Below are 15,682 nucleotides of genomic sequence, written 5' to 3'. Positions count from 1 at the left end.
TGGCCATGAATTTTTAGAATTTTAAAATTTCAACCTTGAAAATGAGAAGTTTATGAGGAAAACCATAACTAATTACATATATTGTCTGTCACATTTCAGTCACCAAATATAAACTGATGCTTATTATCACGTAGCAGGTCATCAAAACATTTGCATGTCACAAGATTTGTATTACTATAGTAATCAGTTGTTTACCTTTTTAAGAGGCTCTGTTAAAGAACAATTAATTAAGCCAGCAGAGGGAGCTCCATGAAAATATATCAGTATATGGGCTCTGACCTTAAGAAAGAGAATGATATAGTTCTCTATCAATGTTTTATCATAGTTTTCAGTGTAGAAGTAGTGTTGTGAAAATTCTTGTGTCATCTCAGAGGAATAGTTTGATATTCTTACTTCCCATTTATTTTTCTATCTTAAATGTAAGGAAATATGGAATAACAGAAAATGAATGTGATCCTTCTGTATAACTTACCACAGGATATGTAAGTGTCTCCATTAAACATTTCCATCTTGTTCCACATTATTGTGTAATCTAGGTAAAAGCTGGTCATTTAAAAAAGTATGTTATTGTTAACAATTATTATCCTACTGTGAGTAGAACACCAACAGGATGGTTTTTGCAATAAGGAAAGAAAGTACTTTTTGATTCGACAAAAGCAGACCTTTCTGTGGTATAATTTATGTTAATTATCCTAATGTGATCATTAAAAGATACACATGTATCAATATTACACTGTACCCCATAAATAGGCACAATTATTGTTTGTCAATAAATAAAAAAATATCTAAAAAAATAAAAGCTGGTCACTTGGGGCTGGTGCTGTGGCGTAACAGATTAAGCCTCTGTTTGCAACTCTCTTATGGGTGCCAGTTTGAGTCCCAGCTGCTATGTTTCCAATCCAGCTTCTTGTTATTGTAACTGGGAATGCAGTTGAAGATGACCCAAGTACATGGGCCACTGCACCCATGTGGGAGACCCTGAAGAAACTCTTGGCTCCTGGCTTCCACCTGGCCCAGGCTGGACTTTACAGCCATTTGGGGAGTGAACCAGCAAATGGAAGTTTCTCTCTCCCTCTTTGTCTCCCTTCCTCTCTCTGTAACTCTGCCTTTCAAATAAAAAAAAAGTCTTAAAAGAATGGGGCTGGCGCTGTGGCTCACTTGGTTAATCCTCCGCCTGCGGCGCTGGCATCCCATAGGAGCACCAGGTTCTAGTCCTGGTTGCTTCTCTTCCAGTCCAGCTCTCTGCTGTGGCCTGGGAGGGCAGTGGAGGATGGCCCAGGTGCTTGGGCCCTGCACCTGCATGGGAGACCAGGAAAGCACCTGACTCCTGGCTTCAGATTGGCGTAGCTCCGGCCATGGCGGCCATTTGGGGAGTGAACCAACGGAAGGAAGACCTTTCTCTCTCTCTCTCACTGTCTAACTCTATCTGTCAAATAAATTAAAAAAAAAAAAATTTAGAGGGGCTGGTGGTGTGGTGTGCAGTGGGTAAAGCCACTGCCTGAAGTGCCAGCATCCCATATGGGTGCCGGTTCATATCCCAGCTGCTCCACTTCCAATCTAGCTCTCTGCTATGGCCTGGGAGAGCAGAAGATGGCCCCTGTCCTTTGGCCCCAGCACCTGTGTGGGAGATCCGAGGAAGCTCTGGCTCCTGGCTTTGGATCAGCACAGCTCTGGCCATTGCAGCCAATTGGGGAGTGAACCATCGGATGGAAGACCTCTCTCTCTCTGTGTAACTCTGACTTCCAAATAAATAAATAAATAAATCTTTAAAAAATTTAGAAAACTTGTCATTTATATTGAGCTTATGTATTATTCACTTTTATATATATATATGTATATATATATATATATATTTTTTTTTTTAACAGGCAGAGTGGACAGTGAGAGAGAGAGAGACAGAGAGAAAGGTCTTCCTTTGCCGTTGGTTCACCCTCCAATGGCCGCCGCCGCTGGCGCGCTGCGACCGGCGCACCGCGCTGATCCCATGGCAGGAGCCAGGAGCCAGGTGCTTTTCCTGGTCTCCCATGGGGTGCAGGGCCCAAGCACTTGGGCCATCCTCCACTGCACTCCCTGGCCACAGCAGAGAGCTGGCCTGGAAGAGGGGCAACCTGGACAGAATCCGGCGCCCCGACCGGGACTAGAACCCGGTGTGCCGGCGCCGCTAGGCGGAGGATTAGCCTAGTGAGCCGCGGCGCCGGCCTCACTTTTATATTTTTTAGTTGGTGTTGTGGTTCACAAATTTTGAGAATGGTGCTAGGCTGGCTACTTAAGAGTCACTTTGTGGGCCGGCTCACTGGGCTAATCCTTCGCCTGCGGCACCGGCATCCCGGGTTCTAGACCTGGTTGGGGCACTGGATTCTTTATTTATTTATTTGACAGGCAGAGTGGACAGTGAGAGAGAGAGACAAAGAGAAAGGTCTTCCTTTGCCGTTGGTTCACCCTCCAATGGCCGCCGCGGCCGGTGCACTGTGGCTGGCGCGCTGTGGCCGGCGCACCGCGCTGATCCGAAGGCAGGAACCAGGTACTTATCCTGGTCTCCCATGGGGTGCAGGGCCCAAGGATCTGGGCTATCCTCCACTGCACTCCCTGGTCACAGCACTGACCTGGAAGAGGGGCAACCGGGACAGAATCCGGCGCCCCGACCGGGACTAGAACCTGGTGTGCCAGCGCCGCAAGGCGGAGGATTAGCCTAGTGAGCCGTGCCACCGGCCGGGGCACTGGATTTTGTCCCGGTTGCTCCTCTTCCAGTCCAGCTCTCTGCTGTGGCCCGGGAAGGCAGTGGAGGATGGCTCAAGTGCTTAGGCCCTGCACCCACATGGGAGACCAGGGGGAAGCTCCTGGCTCCTGGCTTCGGATCGGTGCTGGGCGCTGGCCATAGCAGCCATTAGGGGAGTGAACCAACGGAAAAGGAAGACCTTCTTCTCTGTCTCTCTCTCTCACTGTCTAACTCTGCCTGTCATAATAATAATAATATAATATAATAATAATAATAAAGAGTCACTTTGTAGGGGCTAGTGTTGTGGCACAGCATGTTAAGCTGCTGCTTATCATTTCAGCAAACCCAAATCTGAATGCCGGTTTCAGTCTCAGCTGCTCCACTTCTGATCCAGCTTCCTGCTAATGCAACAGGGAAGGCAGCAAAAATTAGCTCAAATATGTGGGCTCCTGCCACTTATGTGGGATACTAGGATAGAACTTCTGGTTCCTGGCTTTTATCTGACCCAGCTCTAGCTGTTGTGGTCATTTGGGGAGTGAAACAGCAGATGGAAGATATCTCTTTCTCTCTCTACCCCTTCTCTCGCTCTTTCTCCTTCTCTACCCACTTTCTCTACTGCTCTGCCTTTCACATAAATCTTTTTTTTAAATATTCATTTATTTATTTCAAAGGCAGAGATAAATAGAAGCGGGGAGAGAGAGTGTGTGTGAGTGTGTTATTGTGTGTGTGAGGGTGTTTCTATCCATTGGTTCACTCCCCAACTGGTGGCAATGGCCAGAGCCAGGCCAGACGAAAGCTAGGAGCTTCTTCCAGGTCTCCCACGTGGATGCAGGGTCCCAAGCACCTGGGCCATCTTCAGCTGCTTTTCCAGGTGCATTAGCAGGAAGCTAGATTGGAACTGGAGCAGCCAGGACTGGAACCTGTGCCCATATGGGATGCCGACATGCAGGTGGAGACAACCTTCTAAGCCATAGCACTGGCTCCAGAAATATGTTTCTTACTGTGAGTTGCCTTCAGAAAAAGCTTAAAAGCTACTATTCTTTAGATGTTTCAATATTATTTTGATTTCATCAAGTCTCATGCCTCTTTTTGGGTTAAGTAGTAAGGTAAGATACAAGATTATCTAAAGTGAAATTTGAAATAACAAGCCAAAGTTATTGGTTAGGAGTTAAGAATTAATAATACAGTAAGGAGGTGGAGTAGTTCTTAGAGTTTACTGTATGGATTCCTTTGTCAAGGAAGTAAATTCAGTATTTTTTTTTTAATTTGACAGGTAGAGTTATAGACAGAGAGAGAGAGACAGAGAGAAAGGTCTTCCTTCTGTTGGTTCATTCCCCAAATGGCCGCTACTGCCAGCACTATGCCAATCCAAAGGTAGGAGCCAGGTGCTTCCTCCTGGTCTCCCCTGCAGGTGCAGGGACCCAAGCACTTGGGCCATCCTCCACTGCCCTCCCAGGCCATACCAGAGAACTGGACTGGAAGAGGAGCAACCAGGACTAGAACCCAGCACCCATATGGAATGCTGTCGCTGCAGGCAGAGGATTAACCAAGTGAGCCACGGTGCTGGCCCTTACATATAGTATTTACTTATTCATGAGAGTGGAATCAAGTGTGAGACTTGGTACTGTTTATCACGATGTCAATGAAGCCTTCAGTTAAAACCTGTATCAATAAACACATAGTAAGAGCACATAGTAAGAGAATTAATATTCTCATAAATTTTTCAATCTATTGGGTAGCATTACATCTTTTATTTACATAAAAATATCAGCATTTTGTCAGGCTCAAAATCCTATATTCATTCAAATAAAGTAGTTCTATTTCATAAGAAGTTGGTCCAAGGGAATAATGACAAAGAAAAAAGTCTGAATATGTTCAAGACAGAAGCAATTAAAAAATATTTTAGATCGGGTTCTAGACCCTGTTGGGGTGCCAGATTCTGTCCTAGTCGCTCCTCTTCCTGTCCAGCTCTCTGCTGTGGCCCGGGAGTGCAGTGGAGGATGGCCCAGATCCTTGGGCCCTGCACCTGCATGGGAGACCAGGAGGAAGCACCTGGCTCTTGGCTTCGGTTCAGTGCGGTGCGCCCGCCGCAGCAGCCATTGGGGGTTAAACCAACGGAAAAGGAAGACCTTTCTCTCTGTCTCTCTCTCTCTCACTGTCCACTCTGCCTGTCCCAAAAAAAAAAAAAAAAAAAAAAAAGTGAGCATTATAATTTAATACTGTATTTCTGAAATCTAATTTCATATTGATTGAGGATCATGTTTATTTTGTATTGATAATATTTGTAATATAATGATAAAAAAAATTGGAATCATTACTATTAGAGTCAAGAACAAGATAATTAGTATCATTTAATGTTGTGACAGAGTCCTTCTTAGCCAATGCAATTAGAAAGGAAAGAAACTAGAAACATAAATTTTAGAAGGAAAGGAAACAGAAAATTTTAACAGATAATATAATTAATTACCTAGAATAACTTAGTGAAGCAGCAGAAAACTATTAATGAATTCAGTAAAATGGCTCTGATATAAGATCAACATGCAAATATGAAGATTTTGTTAGAAATTAAAATGGAAAAAAATAGCAACACCCCATACCCACCACCCTCCAGACAGAATGCTGCAGAATAGACCTAATGTGAAAAGATAATTGCATAATTAAAAAACTGTATATCAGAGAACAAAGCAAATGTAGATAAAATAACTACATAAGTGAATCTCAAAAGTAATATGCAAAAGAAGATACAAAAGTGTGGGGAGCAAACCGGACTAGACTGTTACTGGAATTAAGACTTATTCTATGCATCTGCTCTCCCACAATATGGCGCTGGGAGAGAAGTAAACAGCTTCCGCGCAGCTGCCTCCAGTTCAACCAATTAACTGTAGGACTTGCTCCTGATTGGAGAGCAGCGTACTCGGCGTGTGGGCAGCCGAGTTGGGATTGGCGGAGGAGGACTATAAAGGAGGAGAGAGACGGCATGCACCGGGAACATCTATGGGGAACATCTAAGGGAACCCGTGCAGCCCCCGAGAAAGCCGGCCGGCGGTGTGCCACTCCCCTGCGGAAGTGGGGAATGTGGCCAGGGGGAACTGCCCTTCCACGGAGGTGGAAGGGATAGTAGCCAACCCGGGAAGAACCAGCAGCAAACCCGGGGAGGGCCGAGCAGACGAAAGAACAGCGCAGGGTCCTGTGTCGTTCCACCACGAAGAGGGGGAGCGACATAATGGTGCCGTGACTCGGATAGCAAACTTAGGAGGGAAGAAACGGGAAGAATTGGGAAAATATCGGAGAGAGAGACTAGCAAACAGCCTAGGGAAAATACCGGAGAGAGAGACTAGCAAACAGCCTAGGGAAAAGCCGGACGAAAAGGGTGCCGGAAGAAGCTATTGAAAGCCTAGGCATAGATTCGGATACGGACTACGGGGGGAAGCTGGGAGAAATCTCTAAGGTCGAAAGCAAAAGTGAAAGCTAGAACAAACAGACTCGGACGCGGACTGTGGGGAGAGGCCAGGAGAAATGAGGGAGGAATATTGTTGGAAGAAAACTTGGGGAAACATACCGGGTAGAGAAAAATGTTAGGGAAATTGAAGCCGCGGGGGGCAGGCCGAGGCGGAGACGAAAGCCACTTTGGGGTTCTCAAGTTAGCCCGGGAATAGGGGGCGAAAAGTTGAAACCAGAAGCTGAGACGCAAGCCAGGTTGGGATCCGTCTGATTAGCCCGGGGAGCAAAGGACGGGAAGCCAAACCGTGGGGCGGAGACGTACGCTGGGTTGAATTCGCCAGGCTAGCCCGGGGAACTTGGATTGAATGCTAGTGGTGGAGACGCAAGCTACGCTGTGTTACTCGCGGAAGCCGCCGCGTGCAGAGAGAGCACGGGGCGTGAATAGATAGGGAACGGGGCTGGCGTAGGCCGTGGTTCAGACGCGAAAGGGTTAAGCGTGGAGACCGCGGAGCGCGCGAAGCCGAGCCGCGCAAAGCCGGGAAGCTGCGCAGATGAGAGAGGCGCGCGGGCTGAAGCGGCGCAGAGCCGGGAACCCGCCGGCGGGGCGAGGTGCCGGAAAGCCGCAGGGATAAGAGAAACAGAAGTTTGGAAGTGAAGTAAAAGAGAAATGGGAATGCTGGAAGATAGAAGTGAAATGGGAGAGGTAGGAATGCCCGGAGATAGAGAAATAGAGAAAAATAAGGCCTCCCCTCAACATGCCAATTAGAAGGCTTGGATTCGGTCTGCCTAATCAAGTGAGGCGATGAGCACCTGCGGGCAGCTAGCAGCTTATGCGCCACAGGTCACCGAAGACAGGCACGAATTAACATCAGTAAGGCTTCCCCACAATACAACAATATTAAGCTTGGATTCGGTCTGCCTGATTTAAGGCGGTAAGCGCCAGCGAGCAGCTCGACCAGAGTGTGAGCTGCAGGTCACCGAAGATAGGCACAAACCAACACTAATAAGTCTCCCCCACAAAAGGCAATGAGAAGGCTTGGATTCGGTTTGCCTGATAGAGCTTGTAAGCCCCTGCAGGCTCGACCAGAGAATGTGCTGCAGGGCACCGAACACAGGCACGCATCAGCGCCTAAAAACCTCCTCATAACATGGCGAAGAGAGGACCCGGATTCGGTTTGCCTGATAGGACTTTTAAGAACCTGTGGCAACTCTAGCAAGTAGAGCAGAGTGTGTGCCGCGGGACACCGAAGACAGGCGCGTATCAACGCCAAAAATAAAAAGAAAGGGGGATCTGTGGGGAGCAAACCGGACTAGACTGTTACTGGAATTAAGACTTATTCTATGCATCTGCTCTCCCACAATATGGCGCTGGGAGAGAAGTAAACAGCTTCCGCGCAGCTGCCTCCAGTTCAACCAATTAACTGTAGGACTTGCTCCTGATTGGAGAGCAGCGTACTCGGCGTGTGGGCAGCCGAGTTGGGATTGGCGGAGGAGGACTATAAAGGAGGAGAGAGACGGCATGCACCGGGAACATCTATGGGGAACATCTAAGGGAACCCGTGCAGCCCCCGAGAAAGCCGGCCGGCGGTGTGCCACTCCCCTGCGGAAGTGGGGAATGCGGCCAGGGGGAACTGCCCTTCCACGGAGGTGGAAGGGATAGTAGCCAACCCGGGAAGAACCAGCAGCAAACCCGGGGAGGGCCGAGCAGACGAAAGAACAGCGCAGGGTCTTGTGTTGCTCCTCCACGAAGAGGGGGAGCGACACAAAAGAGTATGTATTGTTGATACCATTAATATAAAACTCAAACAGATTAAAAGAATCTCTAAACTATATTAGATAAAACAATAAAGAAGAGCATGAGGATGATAATCACAAAAGTCATAATGGTTACCTCTAAGGGAGCAATATGGAGTTTAGCGTGCTACTTGGGGAGTTTCTGGGTGTTCATTTCATGTCTTGAATGGTGCTTACACATATCTTGTCTTGATACTTGCTAAACTCTGTGTATCTTTGTATCTACTCTTCTGTAAGTGACTTATGCCATAGTAAAAAAAGGAGAGGGAAGAATTGGATAAGTGATTAAAAATAGTCAGATTTTATCAATGAAAAAAATTTGATACTACCTCATTCCTTGATTTAAAAACTATATTGCAGATAATGAACTAGATTTTAAAATAAAACTAACTTAGTTACAGAGGCAAATATAACAGTGAGATCTAAAATGTCTTCCTTGGCAAGACAGTATATGTGGGTACCACAAAGGAAAATCTTGGTAGATTTAGCTATACATAAGTTGCAAACTTTGGGGCCAGCTCTGTGGAGTACTAGGCTAAGCCTCTGGCTGTAACTCCAGCTTCTCATATAGACACCAGTTCTTGTCCCAGCTGCTCTTCCTCCGATCCAGCTCTGTGCTATAGTCTGGGAAAGCAGTAGAGGATGACCCAAGTACTTGGGCCCCTGCACCCACATGGGAGACCCGGAAGAAGCTCCTGGTTCCTGGCTTTGGATCAGCCCAACTCTGGCCATTGTGGCCGTTTGAGGAGTGAACCAGCAGATGGAAGACTTTTCTCTGTCTCTCCCTCTCTCTGTAATTCTACCTCTCAAATAAATAAAACCTTTTAAAAATTGGAAACTTATGTGCAATAAAATAATAAATTAAAAAAATCAAAAATAACAGGAAAAATATTTGCAACATCTATAATAATACAGCTTTATTTTCCATTATTACTATATTATAAAAACACCTAAAACTAAACACCTTCAAAGTCAGCTGAACGAGGAGCAAGAGCTTCTTCCAGGTCTCCCACATGGGTTCAGGAACCCAAGCACTTGGGCCATCCTCTACTGCTTTCCTAGGTGCATTAGCAGGAAGCTGATTGGAAGTGGAGTAGGTGGCACTTGGACTGGCTCCCATATGGGATGTTTGCACTGCAGGCCATGGCTTTAACCCACTTAGCCACAGAGCTGGCCCCTATCTCTCCTCATTATTGAACTTTTGAAACAATGTTCTATCATAATATTAGAATACTTACAATTAGCACCAGTATATAAAGACAAAGCTATTTAGTTGATGATTGGAAAAAGAACTGTTTTCCACGATTGCTCTGAATTTGTTTGTCTTTGTTTGACAACCTATCAAGCACTACAGTGTTTCTTTAAAAAGAGAGTTGTGGTTGTATTAGCTTTGCCTTTTTATTGTTTTAAACTTGGAAATTTAAATGACTGCCTTAAAGTCATTATCTAATTTGTAGTTCTACTTTTTGTCCAGGCCCATCAAACTCCATTGAAGAAAGTGAATCCTGGAGAAGAAAGGAGGAAAATGTTGGAGGTAGAGAGACATCTGTCTACTTATTTTGAACTTTACAAAAATAATTTTTCAAAACAATCAAAATCTTGGGGCTGGTATTGTGGCAGATTAGGTTAAGCCTCTGCTGGCTATGCCTCTGTGGAGTAGTGGGCTACTCCCATATGGGCTCTAGTTTAGGACCTGGCTGCTCCACTTCTGATGTGGCTCCATGCTAATGCACCAGGGAAAGCCGTGGAAGATGGCCTAAGTCCTTGGGTCCTCACACCCACATGGGAGACTCTTAAGAAGCTCCTGGCTTTGGCCTGGCACAGCCCCAGTTGTTGGGGCCATTTGGGGAGTGAACAAGCAGATGGAACTTCTCTTTCCTTCCTTCCCTGCCCCCCTCCCTTCCTGGCCATACCTCTGCCATTTGTGTACTTACTTTACTGATGAAACTGGAAAATGTAGTAATTTGTTGTTGATAAAAATGTCCTTTTTTAATTTAAGGAAGCCCCAAGAAAGACAAGGTTGGAATTTGTTGAAAAAGAAAAGAAACAAAAGGATCAGGTAGTTTTTTGTTCTTATTTTTCTTCCTTTGCCAAGTTGTAGTTGATAAGTGTTTCAAGAGTTCTAAGAAGTTTGTCTCATTACAGATTAGTTTATTGAAGCTTGAACAAATGAAAAGGCAAGAAAAGCAAAGGGTAAGAAAATAATCCATTTTTTAGTGGTGCATTCTCCCCCCCTAACATATTCCTTTTTTTTTTAAAGGTATACACTCACTGGTTTTAATTTTATTACTAAATGTATTTCATATTAAATATTTGAAATGGTTTTTGTTTGTTTTCCCCAAAGCTGGAGAGAATAAATAGGGCCAGGGAACAAGGATGGAGGAATGTGTTAAGCGCTGGTGGAAGTGGTGAAGTAAAGGTAGGCATTCAGCACCTTCATACTACTGTGATTTTTTTTTTCTCCAGTTTTACCTTGATTTTTAAAATAAATAAATAAATAAATAAATGTATAGCTGACTTTTTTCATAGAGTTAATATTTATTTAAACTTATCCAGTATTTATTGTGAATTCTTAGCTTTTCTGTCCTTATGTGATATATAGCTAATCTTGATATCTTATGTGTGACATTGCTAAAATTGCTTTTAAATGTTTTTTTAAAGATTTGTTTATTTATTTATTTTGAAAGGCAGAGTTACAGAGAGAGAGAGAGATAAAGAGAGATCTTCTATCTGCTTATTAATTTGCTAACGCCCCCCCCTCAATGTCTGGGCCTGGGCCAGACCAAAACCAGGAGCTCAGAACTCCATCTGGTCTTCTATGTGGTCGTCAGGGGCCAAGAACTTGAACCATCTTCTGCTGTACACCCAGGATGTGTTAGTGGGAAGCTGGATTGCAAGTAGAAAAGCCAGGACTCAAACTGTATTCATATGTGATGCTGGGATTTCAGGCAGCTGCCTAACCCACAGTGCCAAAATGCCAGCTCACTTTTTTTTTTTTTTTTTTTTTTGACAGGCAGAGTGGACAGTGTGAGAGAGAGACAGAGAGAAAGGTCTTCCTTTTGCCGTTGGTTCACCCTCCAATGGCCGCCGCGGCCGGCATGCTGCGGCTGGCGCACCGCAGCCAGCGAACCACGCTGATCCGATGGCAGGAGCCAGGTACTTCTCCTGGTCTCCCATGGGGTGCAGGGCCCAAGCACTTGGGCCATCCTCCACTGCACTCCCTGGCCACAGCAGAGAGCTGGCCTGGAAGAGGGGCAACCGGGACAGAATCCGGCGCCCCGACCGGGACTAGAACCCGGTGTGCTGGCGCCACTAGGTGGAGGATTAGCCTAGTGAGCTGCGGCGCCGGCCCCAGCTCATATTTTTAAAAGTTTTGTGTGGAAACTGATGCATCCTTCCTTTCAGAAAAATCTCAAGTACAATCAAATATCAAATCATCTTGTCACACCTCTGCTGAAATCCTTCTGTACTTTATGTAGCCTTGAAGATAAGTCTTCGAAAGATTTTTATCTGGTGCCTGCCACTCTCTCCAAGTTCATCTCTATCCATTCCCTGCTACACACTGTATGTTCCATTCATGCTGAACTAAATATACATGTTTGTAGTTTCCTTATTGTATTTAGCCCATGAATCCATTTTCTTAAAATATTTTATTTATTTATTTGAAAGTCAGAGTTACACAGAGAGAGAAAGAGAGGCAGAGAGAGAAAGAGAGAGAGGACTTCCATCCACTGGTTCACTTCCCAAATGGCTGCAATGGCCAGAGCTGCGCTGATCTGAAGCCAGGAGCCAGGAGCTTCTTATGGGTCTCCCACATGGGTGCAGGGACCCAAGTCCTTGGGCCATCTTCTACTGCTTTCTCAAGCCATAACAGAGAGCTGGATCAGAAGTGGGGCAGCCAGGATTTGAACCGGCTCCCATTTGGGATGCCGGTGTTGGAGGCAGCAGCTTTACTTGCTATGCCACAGTGCCAGCCCCAAATCCATTTGTTTTTGTACTTGTTTCTCTTGAAGAGTATGCATTCCTTCCTCCTCGACCTCACTCTACTACATTCTTTTATCTGGATAGGCAATAACCTAGATAACCATTTACCTACGTACCTTAATTAAACATTTCCTTTGGGAAGATTCAGACTGTATGATTTTAGAAAAGCTACTTAATTTTTCTGAGCCTCAGTTTCTTCATTTTTTTTTTAACTGAGAAGGGATAATATAGTATTTCCTTTTCCCTTTCTTTCTTCTGCCAATGTGAGTCTTGTACTTCTTCTTTTCCTCACATAGCATTTTGTAGATGTCTATTGATAGGAGGCCAAATTATAAGATGGTCTCAAAGATTTCCAATGCCTGCTCTACATAGCTTGTATTATTTCCTCTCCTTGAGTATGGAACCTGTGAGTATGGTAGTATAAAAGTTCCCTCAATTAGGTTATGCTGTAGTGAAAGTGTTAATAGAATAGTCACTGCCATGTAATGTGTAAGACTTCCTCATGGCAGACTTGAAAAAGAAATCAGTAGGATACATTTCTGCTGGCTTGGAAGATAGCAAACATTCTTATATCAAGAAAGTTTAGGTGGCCTCTTAGATGCTATTAGTGGTCTTTGCCCAAGAACTAAAAAGAAAAAGAGTGGCAACTTTCGTCTTACAGTCACAAGGAAATGAATTTTTCCAATAACTCATGCACTTGGAAGGGATCCTGAGCCTCAGATGAGACTTGTAACCCTGATTGGCAACTTGATCTCTGGTTGATGAGATCCTGAACTGGGGACCCAACTAACCATAGCTAGATTGCAGAGACAAGGAAACTGAGATAATAAGTGAATATTATTTTAAGCTGTTACATTTGTGATAATTCATTACACAGCAATAGAAAATGAGTACACTATTATTTTTCTTTATTATGATTATAATTTGTATCATTGAATCAGCTCTTAATCAACATTTCTTTAAATTGTAAATCCCTTTGACTCATATCCATTAACCTTGGTATGTAGGTGTGCAATAGATATTTGTCAACTTTAGTTGGTTACCAATCCTACTAGTTTCTTTTCCCCAAAACATAACTTGAATAAAAGTTTGCTTTGTTTTGTTTAGACATAAATATACTCTTTTTTTTTTTTTTTTTTGGACAGGCAGAGTGGATAGTGAGAGAGAAAGGTCTTCCTTTTTGCCGTTGGTTCACCCTCCAATGGCCGCCATGGCTGGTGCGCTATGGCCGGCGCATTGCGCTGATCCGAAGCCAGGAGCCAGGTGCTTCTCCTGGTCTCCCATATAGGTGCAGGGCCCAAGCACTTGGGCCATCCTCCACTGCCTTCCCAGGCCACAGCAGAGAGCTGGCCTGGAAGAGGAGCAACTGGAACTAGAACCCGGGATGCCAGCGCCGCGGGCGGAGGATTAGCCTGTTGAGCTGTGGCGCCGGCCTACTCTCTTGGTTTTATAGATTAGTTTTTCAGTTTCTTGAGCTAAAGATATTTTTCATATGATACGTCAATAATTCAGTAAGAGTCACATTTTTCCAATTCTGTATTTTAAACTGAATGTCTTTAGCAGTACAATTTTATCATACTATTAAATAAAAGTACTATCCTTTGGATGATAATGAATGACTCAGGCAAAATTTGATCCATTCTAAAATAACGTGTGTTTTATAGGCCCTCAGATCTTGGCAGGCATTTTGTATGAAGTGTGTGATTAGTGTTGAGATTTTTTTTTTTTAAGATTTATTTGTTTGAAAACCAGAATAATGAATAGAGAGGGAGACAGGTATCTTCCATGTGCTGGTTCACTCCTAAATGGCCCCAACAACCTGGGTTTAGCCACTTCAAAGACAGCAGCTGGGAACTCTGTCTGGATCTCCCACATGGGTGGCAGGGCCCCAAGTACTGGAGACATCTTCAGCTGCATTCCTGGGCATATTAGCAGGGAGCTGAATCAGAAATGGAGCAATGGAACTTAAACTGGTGCTCAAGTATGGGATGCTGGCATCACAGGCAGCGGCTAAGCCACTGCTCTACAGTGCTGGCCTTCATTCTTCTTTTATGTTTATCTTCTGCATAATAAAATATATTATGACCCCTTTTAGTACTAAAAATCCAGTTTGTCAATGTTGTTTGATAGCTTTTTGAACTTTTTGTTTTTCAATAGATACTATGTGCTTAATAGATTTCTACTTTATTTTATAAACGTCTGTAACATTTTCATTCAGAATTAATCAGTTTGTTTTCATGATATAAAGATAGCCTATGTTACTAGTTATTTAGAATATTTAACTTGTTAAGGTGTTTGATTTCTGCATAGTTTGTAAGAGCCTGGAGGCTAGTATAATAAGAACCAAACTAAAGAGATTTCCCAAAATAAAAATAAAATTAAAGCTAAACATTAAGGGAAATATTTCAAAGTTAGTACTATTAGGATGTACCTCTAAATAATAGGTAGTATTCTTCATAATATATATCCATTTGTCTTTAATTATTTATATCTGCCAAATCTCAGAATTCTTTGCCTTCTTTGTTTTTAAGAGTGTTTTAGGAAGTTTATTATGTATTTCATAAAAATAGTTTGATCCAATGGTGATTGTAATAAGTCTTTATTGTTTGAAAATATATTAGAATACTGTTCAGCAATAAAAAGTTTGTTTATACGTGTGACAATATAAAGGAATCTCAAAAACAGAGTGAAGGAAGCCAGACTGAACAGTACATATTGTATGATGCAATTTATTTGATATTATAGAAAAGATTAATCCAATTTATAGGGACAGAAAGCAGATGAGTGGTTGCAGGAGCATTGACTGCAAGTGGACACAAGGGGACTTTGTGGGATAATGGATATGCTTTTGATTGTGGTGGTGATTACATGTGTATACATATGTCAAAATTCATCAGCTTATGAATTTATATATGTTATGCCTCAAAAGATAATATTGCTTCAGGATTCTAATATTGTATTTCAGCACTTTAAGTATAAGCATCTTTAGAGATGTTTCTATAGTTTTGTTTTTGCTAAAGAGAAACATTAAACACTCAAAGTCAAGTTGTGATGATATCAGCACTGGGCTAAACTCAAGGAGTAATCAGTGTCATAGGAGATGTTAACAACCTTTTTGCAGTATTCTGGTTCCTAACATAAGATGTACATTTTGAGGATATGTGTAAGGATCCCCTTGATAGAGTTTCCTGCCTGATTTGACTTTCCTAATTCTGATGACTTTGATTTTGTTATTTGAACATCATTAATTTTCCATGTTTATCCTGAACTGATTATTTAAAGTCATGCCCTCTTACAAGATTGTGTGCAGGTTGCAGTGCCAAGATGTTAATATGAATTTTATCTCGGCCAGCGCCGTGGCACACTTGGCTAATCCTCCGCCTGTGGCGTTGGCACCCCGGGTTCTTGTCCTGGTTGCTCCTCTTCCAGTCCAGCTCTCTGCCGTGGCCCAGGAAGGCAGTGGAGGATGGCCCAAGTGCTTGAACCCTGCACCAGCATGGGAGACCAGGAGAAGCACCTGGCACCTGGCTTCGGATTGGCACAGCGTGCCAGCCGCAGCACCCATTGTGGGGTGAACCAACGGAAAAGGAAGACCTTTCTCTATGTCTCTCTCTCTCACTGTCTAACTCTGCCTGTCAAAAAAAAAAATAAAAAAAATTTTTTTTAATTTAAAAATTTTAAAAAAAGTTTATCTCATTGGATTATCCTGAGTTTTTTTTCCCCTTGATTCTAATATTTTTCTCTCTT

At 43.6% G+C, this 15,682-nt stretch overlaps 1 protein-coding gene across 22 annotated transcripts in view; it reads left to right on the top strand.

Annotated features, from left to right (window-relative positions):
* The window catches only part of NEK1 (NIMA related kinase 1), a 203,320-nt gene that overhangs the window by 45,064 nt on the left and 142,574 nt on the right, over window positions 1–15,682 (top strand). For all 22 annotated transcript variants that reach the window (XR_011386262.2, XR_011386261.2, XR_016228912.1 and 19 more), the window contains 4 exons: window positions 9,426–9,485; window positions 9,951–10,010; window positions 10,097–10,144; window positions 10,296–10,370. Coding sequence is in view for 14 of the 22 variants with exons in the window: in XM_070068291.2 (XP_069924392.2) it covers window positions 9,426–9,485; window positions 9,951–10,010; window positions 10,097–10,144; window positions 10,296–10,370 (243 nt within the window). In the remaining 8 variants the exon portion in view is untranslated. The remainder of the gene's footprint in view (window positions 1–9,425; window positions 9,486–9,950; window positions 10,011–10,096; window positions 10,145–10,295; window positions 10,371–15,682) is intronic.

Source organism: Oryctolagus cuniculus, chromosome 2 (genome assembly GCF_051225735.1).
Source record: "Oryctolagus cuniculus isolate XC-2025 breed Fujian yellow rabbit chromosome 2, ASM5122573v1, whole genome shotgun sequence".
In the NCBI taxonomy this organism is placed as follows: domain Eukaryota; kingdom Metazoa; phylum Chordata; class Mammalia; order Lagomorpha; family Leporidae; genus Oryctolagus; species Oryctolagus cuniculus.
The sequence above is the reverse complement of the archived record's forward strand: the minus strand, read 5'-3'. Positions and strand labels throughout refer to the sequence as shown.